Source organism: Ranitomeya imitator, chromosome 8 (assembly GCF_032444005.1).
Source record: "Ranitomeya imitator isolate aRanImi1 chromosome 8, aRanImi1.pri, whole genome shotgun sequence".
Classification (NCBI taxonomy): Eukaryota; Metazoa; Chordata; class Amphibia; order Anura; family Dendrobatidae; genus Ranitomeya; species Ranitomeya imitator.
In genome coordinates this window covers 154,683,835-154,697,027 of record NC_091289.1, presented here as the reverse complement: position 1 = coordinate 154,697,027, position 13,193 = coordinate 154,683,835, and the positions used below count along the sequence as shown (strand labels likewise).

Sequence of the window (13,193 nt, the reverse complement as noted above, 5' to 3'; positions counted from 1 at the left end):
ACCACGAGAAATGAGTTGACGAGAAAGACATAAATGAAGAGATGTTTGCTGCTATTATTTTCGGTTATACATTTATAATATAATTTCCTTATATGACTAACTTCTGCAATTTTTGTGGGTCCTTAAGTTTTTCCTATTTTTTAGCAGCTTTTCATGCTTTTTTCACTTTTTGCAAAGTAGAGGTAGCCTTCTTTTAGAGATGAAAGTGAAATAATGAAACAATTTAGGCCACATTCAGACAATGTCCACACCAAAAATTCACAACAAAGTATGGTATATTGCTAGTGTAGGGTTTTACAAAATCCTTCTCATGATCCAGTCCAGGGTTTGTTTCTCATTATTCTCTCTCCAGAATGGTCATACGGGGGTTAATGTTCCTTGCCTCATTTTGGGATCTGTCTCGCTATTTCAATCCACTGTTACCTGCAAGCGGTGTCAGTTGTAGTTCCTGTTTCTGGCTTGAGCAGCTGACCCTTTATACCCTGATTTGTCCTCTGCCTGTTTACCTAGGTCCCATTCCTGTGTTCCCCTGTGACTTCACTCGTTGTAGTACTCGCTCTCCGTGTTGTGACCCCTTGGTATTTGACTCAGCTTGTCCTCTGACCTGTTTGACTGTCTTACATCTCTGGCTTTCCTGTTCCCAATCGGCTCTGACTTTTTGGCTTGTTTCTGACCACGTGTATTGCTGTGACCTCTGGTACTTCGTTCCGTCTCTGTTGCTGACCCGGCTTTTTCTGGCTACTTTTTCGCCAACTAGTGGCTTCTTCCTGCTGCTCTGTGATTTCTCTGTGAGTGTACCTGTTTTCCTTCACCCGCACCCCCTGGTGGAGGTTACATGCTACTGCGCTGCAGCAGGCATTACAATCCTGTTCACAAATGGAAAAAAAATCAATGTAAAATTTGGGTCTTGCAGAGGCAAATATGAATCAAAAGCGTATGTAAGAAAATTAAGGTAGAATATTTTCATTATGGCTATGCTCACAATAGTTTTTGCAAAAAATAAATAAATATTGTTGTTTTTATCAAAACACAACAAAAACTGCTGAAAAGTTGCTGAGCAAACCTTAAAGGCTACATAGACCTCCACATAGATTATTTTTTTTATTGTTCATTTTCTTCCTAAATGTAAAATTAAGCAGCTTTATAAATAGTCTTCATTATTTTTTTTCTAACAATTTTGCAGTGTAAGTTATTTATCTAGCTGAGTGTTACGCAAAAATGTTACAAATCCATCAGGGCTCCTACTCCTGGTTCTCCGTTCCTTTCTTTCAGTGTTAGGTCCCCTTAACACATCCTGATGATAACAGTACTGCAAAAACGAATGTTGTCAGTGTTGCGTATCTGTGTGACATGTACTTGTATATATGAGCGTCATCCATGTGATGTATGTGTGAATTGTAGTGCAATAAAATGCCTTGCAGAAAATAATGATTTTTTTTACATGTTAAAGGTTTCAAACTTTGCAAAGACCCTTTATAGATAGACAGACATCTAATTTCACAACACCAGGACACATTATAAAAAATGGCACCCTTTAGTGCCTTGTACGTTGACCTTATAAATAAATAAATAAATAAATGAAAAAAATTATATGGTGCCCCCCCATTTTTTATAACCAGCAAAGGTAAAGTAGACAGCTGAGAGCTTATATCAACAGGCTAGGATGGTCCATGGTTATTGGGCCCTTCCTAGCCTAAAAATAGCAGCCCACAGCCACTCTGAAGCCGCCCATTATATTAGATACGCCAGGTCTGGTGCTTTACCCAGCACTTCCCAATGCTCTGGTGTCTTGGCAATTGAGGTTATGGTAGTTGGGGATGATATCCGCTGTGAATTGTCCAACAACAGCTGACATCAAGTCCTGGTGTTAGTAATGGAGAGGTATTCATCAGACACCCCATCCCTAATTCACAAATTTTTTTTTTTAAAGTTTCCTCCCACGCAGGGCCGACATGGTCCAGTGCTTCCCACAACGTTCCCCGATTCCATCGTCCAAACCCGGCGACTGTGAAGACTAGTAATGTTACTGATGTCACACTCATCAGAGTCGCCGGGTCACGCTGTGCTCTGCAAGACCTGGCGACCTGTGAAGAACGGTGATGCCAGTGACATTACTGCTCCTCACAGTCACTGGGTCTCACATAGCTGGGCAGCTGAGATGTCAACAGGACTGATGGATTTATCGCACAATAGTTTTCTGGTTTGTACATATACCAGTTCTATAGGCTAAATAGAGCAAAATTTGTAATTCGATCCAAATATAAAATTGTTTTTAGCACATGCAATTTAATAAAGAAAAATATAAATGCAGTGGTGTCTTTCGCTTTCACCTTGTCGACAGTTTGCAAATTTTAAAATTAATTTATTGAAAATTGATATATTAATATGCATTTCATTACTGTTGTAAACTAAGCATTGCCATGTGAGATGACCCAATAAATCCTATAAAAAGTGGATGTAATATGGGCACAGTGAACTATGCAAGTAAGGTTTAAAAATCTCTCTGCAGGAAGGCGGTGTTAAAGGGAACCTGTCACCAGAAAAATGCAGATATTGGGTTAATCTGCAGGTTATCAGCCATGTTTTCTGGTTACAGGTTCCCTTTAATAAAGGAAAATTAATTCTAGGTGGGAGTGTTATTTCTAGAGATATGCCAAATGTATCAAACATTAATTTTGTGCAAATAACAGCAATGCAGAAACAAGCCAAACTAACTTAAATAATTCCTCTCATAATGAATCCCCACTATTGTTCCATAAGGCACTTTAAATAGTTTGTCCTCAGGAAAAGAAGAGTTACTCATAAGCTTGGTATCTGAAGGAAGCGTGAAGCATTACTTGTTAGGAAGAGTGTGCCAAGGAAAACAGTATAATATGCAATTTGATTTTAGTAATTGAGGGCAAACATGGGCAATAAACTGCATTTATGAGTTAATCTTATTGAGAATGGAATAAATCTGAACTTTCATGGACGAAGGCTGCTGTCATCTATTAGGGCTCATTCAGATGTCCGTTTTTTAAGTACGAGCGCCATCCGTGTTTTTACAGATAGCACTCATACCTATTAAAGTGAATGGAGTCATTCACACATCCATAATTTATCTTGGACTGAATGGTCTGCACAAAATCACGGGGACCTGTCCAATTTTGATCACAGTATAGGACCAAAATCGGCAATTCATGTCTATGGGTCTGGGAAACAAACTGAAATGCACTCGGATGCCATCTGTGTGCGGTCCAATTTTTACGGCCTGTTAGAAGAAGGTGGAGAATTTTTTTTTCATGTTCGTCAAAAAATGATGATACTTGGACCACACTCTAATAAAACTCTTGCTCATGTTTTCTTCAATTAATCTCCAAAGTGCTGTGGTCCACAGCCAGTGTTAGCCTGGAGAGGTGGATTCATAAAGCTACAGCTCAGGGTGGACATGAGAACCAAATGTGATGACACAGCAGGATGGAAGAAAGAGGACCTGGACAACAGGCTATGTTGGACTGCAAACAATCAAGTGAGGCATAGTACATCAGAACCTACAGAACAAGGAGAGCGTATGCAGCAGAAAATGGCTGGTCTATAGCAGTACACAGATGTAGGTAGCAAAGTCCACAGCAGGTAGCAGCATAATGCAAACTGACTTGAATAATAGTTTGTGAGGCTTATAGCAAACGACGGATTAACCACAGGAGATGCAAGTTATAAAATCCACAGCAGATTGTAAAAGAGTGAGAACAATCTCTTATTATGGCTCATGATGCTAATAGCAAATAATAAGTTAACCAGTAGCAGCGGCAAGTCATTATTTCCAAAAATTCACAAAGTAAGGTAAACGTAGTCCTCCGGATCGCAACCGAGTAATCCAAGCAGTCGGTAACAAAACTGTTGCTGTGGGCGACTGCACTGCCGTGTTCCTCTTGGGTGCGTCATAAGCTTTCTTGTCCTTGGCTCTGTGTTAACCTCACACAGACCTGTAGTGCATAAAGCCTCCTGCTCAGAAGCTTGCAAACAAAACAGTCACACATCCAAACCTCAACTCAAAGTTTAAATGTGAATTGTGGACATGGGCTACTCTTAAAACACAGAGTGGAAGGAGAAGTTTGCCCCACTACTATACCTGCAAATCTCCCCAAAAATAAAAGCCCATGTCAGGTTTTCCTAAAAATCTAACTTGGTGAAATAGTTTAACCAAATCCATACTCTCTTTTATTCTGCCTTGTAACCACAAGTGTATCTGTGATTACAATGCACTCCAGCGGATTCAATATACCTCTACGCACATTCTAGGGGATACATAACAGTCCTCCCCTATGACCTCACTGCCTCACAATATACAATGGTCAGATCTTCAAATACAACAGTGGCAGGACAAAATATATAACCAGATGGATCATGTCAATTACTGCGTTTATGTACGACCATGTGTGCACTGGGGCGCAGGGGGCATGGGCTGCTAGCTAGCTCCTGGGTCCTTCACAGCACGCTACCAGACCCCCTTTCAAAGTGGACTGCGTGCATAGCAAAGAGAGGAACCACATGGCCTTATACTAGCCTTAAACCCCCTTGGGTCACTCCCCTCTTGCCTTCTGGGCCGAGCATAAATTCCCTCCCATAGCAACTAAAAACTCCAAAACCTCCAAAACATAACTCTTTAATGGAAAGTCGCTTTTGGCGCCATCGGAACAAGCGAGCTCTTGCTACATGGGGAGACTAAACAAATCTTTTGCTATATGGTTCCTAGGGGTCATTTTATGTATCTCCCTGGGGGTATTAGAACAGATTGAGACCCTGGGAGTCATTTTGTCCATTCCAGAGATCTTTAAAATGTATACAATGTGCAGCTAGGATGTATAGTATCTCTATAACTACTTATGGAGTTATGTTTCTAGAATATTCTTTGGTGGCTTCAGCATGACTCTATATTGTAAGCCAGCCTTTGTCCTGCTCTGATGTCTGACACTCACAGCCTTTGAGGCTTGACCCCCCATGCTGAGCTAGGTGCTCTCATACATACAGCTGCAAGCTGAAGGGAGTTTTATAATCCCATGCGAGATCGGATACAAAAGATTGGCATGAAATTGTATCGTGCATATTTTTTACAATGTGCTAATAGATTTCTCCAATGATTACATGTTACTTATTTGGGCTTCAACAGTGGGGCATCCAGTAATGAACTTATTGTCAGAGAACCCTTTAAAATAATGAAGTACATATTCATAAAATAACAATATATAGTATTAGAGGCAGCATGGTTGGAAAAAAGTTCCTTCTAGTTTAACCTTACATATTCCACTGTTTATCGAGAAGATGCCTCCATACAGTAAAAACTCTTTAAAGCCACAGAATTAGAAGCCATATTAGCAATCTAGTTTGTCTAAACAATGTTGAACTATAAGGAGAATGAATACCTGTGATTTCTGTGAATCCTCAAATTTCCCCTTTTCTACCCGAGAGAATGAAAAGAAGGAAGAGTACAGATTGTGGTGACTTTTGACTTTACAGAACCAATGTTTGCTGCCCGTAATATTTACATAGAGCAGTAAAGGAAGTGAAATCAGTATTTTAGGGTCAGGGCCAGTAGCTGATGATGCATCAGAGGCATAGAGAGAGATGTTATTTTTGAGCAACAATGAATTAGTCCAAAAGTGAAATAAAACTTTTAAAGGGAGCCTGTCACTAGATTCATGCTGCCCAAACCACTGGGCAAGAGTTTGGTAGCAAGTTGACAGCCAGGCATTTTTTACTCGGAAACGCTCCAATGTTTCAGAATAAAATAGTGTGAAAAGACAGCCAGGGACTATAGGGAGAGACAAGACTAGTCCGGTGACGCCCCCACGGGCTTCTTCTCAACACAGTTTCAGCTGATTGACAGGTCTCTCCTATGTGTATACATCGGCTTATCAATCAACTGGAGCGTTCCTGAGAGAAGCCGTCTGGGGCCTTCAATGGCACAGCCAGGCCCTGATTCATGATGCCAGAAGTTCATATGTGATAAAGCAAAATCTGTTCCTGCTGTGTTGACTCTCCTTGCTTCTGATATGATTGACTATACTCTGTATACACTGTGTAAATTACCATACAATGCCTAATTGTCAGTGCCATAAAATAACTGAATATCAGCACATTCGTTGGCAAAATCACAATTTCATGCAATTGCTTAAAGGCGTACTTACACTGCAAGATATTCATGAAGGAACCAAGTTAAAAACCCTTGACTCACAATTATCTTGCCATGTAATCAGGCTGCCGATCACCCGATGTATGAGTAAAATATTTATCAGGTGAAATGATCTTTTGATCACAATAGATCATCATTTTCGGCATCACATTACTCTGTGAACAGGACTTGTGCTGCCGAGAACAATTGCCAACTATGCGCACTGAGCGATCTAGTATAGATGGCCCAGTGCGCATTGTTTGCTTTGGTCTGCTTGTGTTAACAGGTTGTGAATAGACCGCTAATCGGTAAAAGTTGACCTAGCGGCAATCCATCTAAACACACCCTTAGTTAAAATGTCGTAAAATTAATCCACAACCATTTATTGCAAAAAAAATATTATAGTATCCAGTGTCAAAAAATACTAGATGTTGGTAGAATAATGCTAAGTGACAGAGACTAAATAACAGCTCAATACACAAGAAAATCTAATAATACAGCTGCTTCTCAAAAAATTAGAATCTCATCAAAAAATGTATTTCAGTTCATGAATACAAAAAGTGAAACTCATATATTGTATAGAGTCATTACAAACAGAGTGATCTATTTCACGTGTTTATTTCTGTTAATGTTGATGATTATGGCTTACAGCCAATGAAAACCCAAATGTCATTATCTCAGTAAGTTAGAATAATTTATAACAGCAGCTTGAAAAATTATTTTAAAATCCGAAATGTTGGCCTACTGAAATGTATGTTCAGTAAATGCACTCAATACTTGGTCGGGGCTCATTTTGCATCAATTACTGCATCAATGCGGTGTGGCATGGAGGCGATCAGCCTGTGGCACTGCTGAGGTGTTATGGAAGCCTAGGTTGCTTTGATAGCGGCCTTAAGCTTGTCTGCATTGTTAAGTCTGGTGTTTTTCATCTTCCTCTTGACAATATCCCATAGATTCTCTATGGGGTTAATCTCAGGTGAGTTTGCTGCTAATCAAGCACAGTGATACTGTTGTTTTCAAACCATGTATTGGTACTTTTGGCAGTGTGGACAGGTGCCCAGTCCTGCTGGAGAATGAAATTTCCTTCTCCAAAAAGCTTGTCGGCAGAGGGAAGCATGAAGTGCTCTAAAATTTCCTGGTAGACGGCTGCGCTGACTTTGGTCTTGATAAAACAGTGGACCAACACCGGCAGATGACATGGCTCCAGAAACCATCACTGATTGTGGAAACCTCACACTAGACCTCAAGCAGCTTGGATTGTGGCCTCTCCACTCTTCCTCCAGACTCTGGGACCTTGATTTCCAAAAGAAATGCAAATTTTACTTTCCTTTTGGAGTGTGTCAGTGACTGCCTTCTGGACATCTGTCAAGTCAGCGGTCTTCCCCATGATTGTGGAGCCTACTGAAACAGACTAAGAGACCTTTTTAAACTCTTAGGAAGCCTTTGCAGGTGTTTTTTGTTAATTTTTCTAATTTACTGAGATAATGGCTTTTGGGTTTTCATTGGCTGTAAGCCATAATACTCAACATTAACAGAATTAAACACTTGAAATGACTCTACATAATATATGAGTTTAATTTTTTTCTATTGAAGAACTGAAATAAATTAACTTTTTGATGATATTCTAATTTTGTGACATGCACCTGTATGTCCTAAATATAATATTCGGATTTATGGTGAATACAATACTTGGCTGCCAAGTAGTCGGTGGTGTACCTATAACATGGAACAGCTGAGAAAGTTGCAGACCCCTAAAGCTGACTCTTGACAAAGCTATCGGTAACCACCATGCTGTCGAGCCTTTTCGAATGATTTTCACGTTCTGACGGCTGCTACAGTGTAATTCATTTAGTACATATTGAGGGAAAGTTTCGCTTAGTTTATACTGTTTGCTTTAAGCATTGCTCAATATTGAAAAAGTATTTCCAAAGTGCCAACTAAGTAAAAGAGGCTGCATTGTTTCCTGGTATAAAGACTGATTATATTTTGCGGAGGCTCACAGACAGCTTGGAGGCATACTTTCCATCAGATTACAAATCACCGGCACCTCACGTGCGGTATGCACAAACTCTGGTGTAACAGCAGCCGTGGTTTGTCAATACTTCAGTCCAGAAAAGCCAGGAAAGCAGGGTATATTTTATTGCAGTTTAAGATTACGCCATAGAGGAGACATGTGCACCTGTGCCGAGGCTTCTCATGGCACGCGGCAAAGCTGCATTTCTTAAAGGGGTTCTCTAGTTGTAATATCTCTGGTTGGAGGCTTTAGAGATGGAACTCCAATAAAAGTGCTCTCAATATTTCAAATAAATAGGTCATCAAATATATATTTTAAGAAGTGTTGGATGTTTTTTCTAAAAAAAATTTCATTGCCATTGTAAATATTTAAACAATTTTTACTGACCGATCACTGATCACTTGTTAAGTAGTGGTGAGTGAATATACTCGTTACTCGAGATTTCCCGAGCACGCTTGCGTGACCTCCGAGTATTTTTTAGTGCTCGGAGTTTTAGTTTTTAGCGCCGCAACTGAATGATTTACATCTGTTAGCCAGCATATACATGTGGGGGTTCCCTAGCAACCAGGCAACCCCCACATGTACTTATGCTGTCTAACAGATGTAAATCATTCAGCTGCAGTGCTAAAAAATAAAACTCTGAGCACTAAAAAATACTCGGAGGACACCCGAGCGTGCTCGGGAAATCTCGAGTAACGAGTATATACGCTCATCACTATTGTTAAGTCATCAGTAGCGATAGGTAATGTTACAATCTCCTACATATAGATAATGCAGGATGTCACAAAAGTTCAGAGGCACAGCAGACCCCTCACCATGACCTCTGCGCAGGACTCTGAGCATGCCCAGGAAACTCTGTCAATGAACAGGATCAGGTTCCTATGGTTCATGTGGCTACTGTAAGCAGCAGCACTAACAGCAACACAGGGAAGATCATTGCCCCATAATCATTTATAGAAAAACAGTTAAAATTTACAGTAAAAAAAATGTAGCATTATCTTTATCTAAAAAAAATACTAATGCAGGTGAAACATTCTGTTCCTTATATTGTAGTAATCCAGTGCACCACATGTATGATAGTGCTCCACATCCTGCGTACTGCCTATATACACTTCTCAACAAGGAAATTGCAACCTCAAGAAGGAAAAGTCATGGAATTGTGGAAATCACAGGATGGATAGACAAGTTAAAGAGAATCTGTCACCCCCTGGATGATTTTGATCTATTATTATGGGGCCTATAGGTAATAGAATGGTTAAACCAGTCTTACATGTATGCTTCATAGCTGCGGTGTAGATTTTGAGAAATTAAAATTCATCAGCGTCACACTGACCTGTTCGGTGTTGTAATTCCGTACATGCGCTATGCACGCGTGCGGTTACGCGAACCCTCTCTGCTCTTCTATGGGTAGTGTCTGCATTGATCTTCTTCAATGCAGACACTACATATAGGAGGACGGACAGGGTTTGCATAACCGTGCGCATGCACAGCACATATGCAGGACAGGTCAGTCCGACGCTGATGGGAGTTAAGTACCATTATAATGAAGTCAGGAGGCAGTGATTTCTTCCAGGCACCGCACATCCCAGAGCCTGGAAGAAATAATTAATGTGTAACATTATAAATGAATTTTTCAAGAGCTACACCGCAGCTATGAGGCATACAGGTACGACTGGTTTAAATTGTCCAGGGGGTGACAGATTCCCTTCAATAGTCTGCAAATTATGAAAAATTTGAAATAACATTTTAAAACATCTCAACTTACTCAGTAACAAGTATGAGTGCCACATGCTCATTACACACCCTGGCTGCCATCAATGAGGTTATTAATGGTTGTCTGAGGAATCTTCTGCCAGGCTGAATGCACATTGGCACAAATATCGTCAAAATCCACTGCTGGCAGCTCCCTGTATTGTTGATTAATGATGTACCAAATGTGCTCAATAGCAGACATATCCAGAGAAGCTGCAGGCAATGGAAGCACGTTTAGGCCACACAGGCTGTTCACAGTAACACGAACAACTGGCGGCATGGCCTTGTCATGTTGAAAAAACAGCTCCTGATAAACTTTGGAGAAATGGCCATACTACTCGTTCCATGAGTAATCCATTCTGTGCTAAAATTGGACATCACAAATTAATGCATCATTGTTCACACAAAACATTAGATGGCACATTGAGCTAAGAGCCAGACATCCAGCTACAGATGTCCATTGACCTTACACCACCGCTATCCAATGCAATAATGGTACAGAGCATGACCGCAATGAAGGCTGGAATGGAGGTCTATCCTCTTCAGGGATGAGTCCCACTTTTGCCCTGGATGCAGTGATAGCTGGAAATTGGTCTGGAGACCAAATAGGCAACACCATGAAGAGGCATTCATAATGGAATGTCAACACCAGTCCTCCTCTCACGATTATGATGTTGGGTAGCCGGAACCCTGTAGTCTTCATTCCAGGTACACTAATAGCTTGGTGTTATATTGATTTGTTTGTGAAACCAGTGATGCTATTATTTGTCCAAAGTGTCCCACAGCATATTGCTCGTGCTACTCTGAGTAGCATGTGTGGCCTAAATGTGCTACCATGGCCTGCAGGATCTCCAGACTAATCTCCAATCAAGCACATCTGGGACGTCATTGGTTGGCAATTGCAAAAGGAGATGCCAGCAGTGAATCTTGATGATTTTCATGCCCAAAAAGCATTCAGCCTGACAGAACATTCCTCTGACAACCTATAATAGCCTAATTGAAAGCAGCCAAGGCTGTAAGTGCAAGGATTTCTGTATGTGGTGCTCATACTAAATACTGAATAAATCAAAATGTTTTGAAAATCTACTTTCCATGTCTTCATCATTTGCATATTATTAAAATGTCTATCCATCCTGAAATTTCCATAATCCTACAACTTTTTCATCTTGGTGCTGCAATTTCAATTGTTGAGTAGTGTTGAAGAATGGATGGATTGATGAAAACAGATATTTTATGCTAAGTTTTTTTAAATAAAAAACATACAGAAGACAATGAAGGTATATCATTGTTACCTTTTTTTTTCTTGTGAGTGCTTTTTCTTCTGGTTTTATATTTATATATTATGCTCTTTTTATTTAATGTCTCTGCAGCTTCCAACTATTCTAGACAGCAGTTCTCGTGGGATCGACGTGAGATTCTGGGGAAAAGTGGTCTCTAATATGTCAGAGGCACTGAGAGAGGTATGTGCTCTAGCTTATTATGGTATGTGCTCTAGCTTATTCTATGGTTTCAATTGCGTTTTTACAGAAATCTATAACTCACTTTGAAATAAAGTTCTGAACACAGCTGTACTTATATATACATAGTATGCATGGTGGGATTGTAATTTAGGTTGTGTGAATTACATTGCTGCCTTATTTTGTTGTTGGACACTTTCTAAATAGATTTTTAGCATATCCTCTAGCCAACCAGTACTCTACAAGGGGCCGATACTAAGAAACAGCTGTCAACAGTTGGGTGGCAGGTTTGGTTAATATTCTTAGTCTTATTTCTAAACATCTTAAAGGGCCAGAGAATAATTTATACAGTATTTACACCCAATATGTGGCAAAGCAGAGACAGTATTCTTCCTTCTGGAGGAGAGCTCATTTGTATGTCTTTTATTTTGACCCCAAAAATGAAAACCGTTTAATTTACCTAAGGTCTATAAGTATAAGATTTTCATTACCTTTATTAAAACTCTCTTCACAAATCCTCCCTACCATTTGTATTGTTCTTTTCACTGTAGTTGTCACAGAAACAAAGTATCCAGGATCTTCTGAGGGTTTTGCAGCCTATTGTGCAAGATGGAGGACCAGCGACCTTCACACAGCTCATGAGTTCTCTTTCAGACTTGTTTTGTGGCTATCCGGAGGGCGGTGGTTCCAGAGTTTTCTCCTTCAACTGGTATGAAGATAATAACTACAAGGTTTTCCTCGGAGTGAACTCATCCAAGAGAGAATCGAATTATTTATACGACAAGACAACCAGTAGGTGTTCACATGGAACCATAAAGAAATCAATCTGGTTGTAGCTTGATCTACTGGTCTCACAAAGCTCAGATCAATAAATTATAAAGTTGTGGCCAAAAGTTTTGCGAAACTCTCCAAATCTCAATCTCATTGTCGTCAATCCTGAAAAAGTGGGAGGACAAACAAAACAACAGAAATTATGATAAACTCCAAGCACTGATTAGGCAAGAACAAGATATCATTAGTCAAGATTGGCCCAGAAGTTGATATCCAGCTGCAAGGGCCAAGGGCAGAAGTCTTGGAAAATAATCGTCAATGCCGTAAATATTGAGTCTCTACATAAACTTGATGTTTTTGTCATTAGAAGTGTAAACACTTATGAAATGCTGATAATTATTACTTTAGTAACCAGAGAAACATCCGACTAAAACATCTAAAACTACCGAAGCAGCAAAATTTGTGGAAACCAAAATTTGTGTCAGTTTCAAAACTTTTTGCCATGACTGTAAACCCACATTCACAGAGTGGATAGCAGATGAGAGATGCATTTGAAGGTCTCTTCAAATCCATAGTATTTCTGCCTTTTCTTATTATTTCTGGTTTGGATTTTATCTGTAGACATAAGATGAACATCATAACCCAATTTTCAGTACTCTGATTTAGATCTATTGTCTACGGAAAATTTTAAGATACCCATAAACTTTAAATAAATATGCTGATTATGATAGAATTTGCCAACAATCTAATGTGTATGAGGTCTACCTCACTTTTCAATTATTGCAGTTAACAAGCGAATGAGGATCAGGCATTTTTACATGAAGTGTCTGGCAGTAGCTGGTCTCCTTCTCCGCTAATAAATCTCCTTTCAGGGGGTCAGAGGTAATAGTTAGTTGAATGAGCCATCTTATCTGTACCGTCTGTTTAAATCTCAAGTCTCTTGCACAAGACATTAATATTTATTGGATATGGACACCTTTAGATGAAAGCAATAAAGCATCCTGGGAGGTGCCAGCGATTAGGAATGAATAGGGGCAGTGACTTGCAA

The 13,193-nt window shown here is 39.8% G+C and overlaps 1 protein-coding gene across 1 annotated transcript in view; it reads left to right on the top strand.

The window, feature by feature from the left end:
- ABCA4 (ATP binding cassette subfamily A member 4) overlaps positions 1-13,193 on the top strand; it is a 200,451-nt gene that overhangs the window by 65,434 nt on the left and 121,824 nt on the right. Inside the window, exons 8-9 of the mRNA XM_069737669.1 lie at positions 11,288-11,377; positions 11,926-12,166. Coding sequence (XP_069593770.1) covers positions 11,288-11,377; positions 11,926-12,166 — 331 coding nt within the window. The remainder of the gene's footprint in view (positions 1-11,287; positions 11,378-11,925; positions 12,167-13,193) is intronic.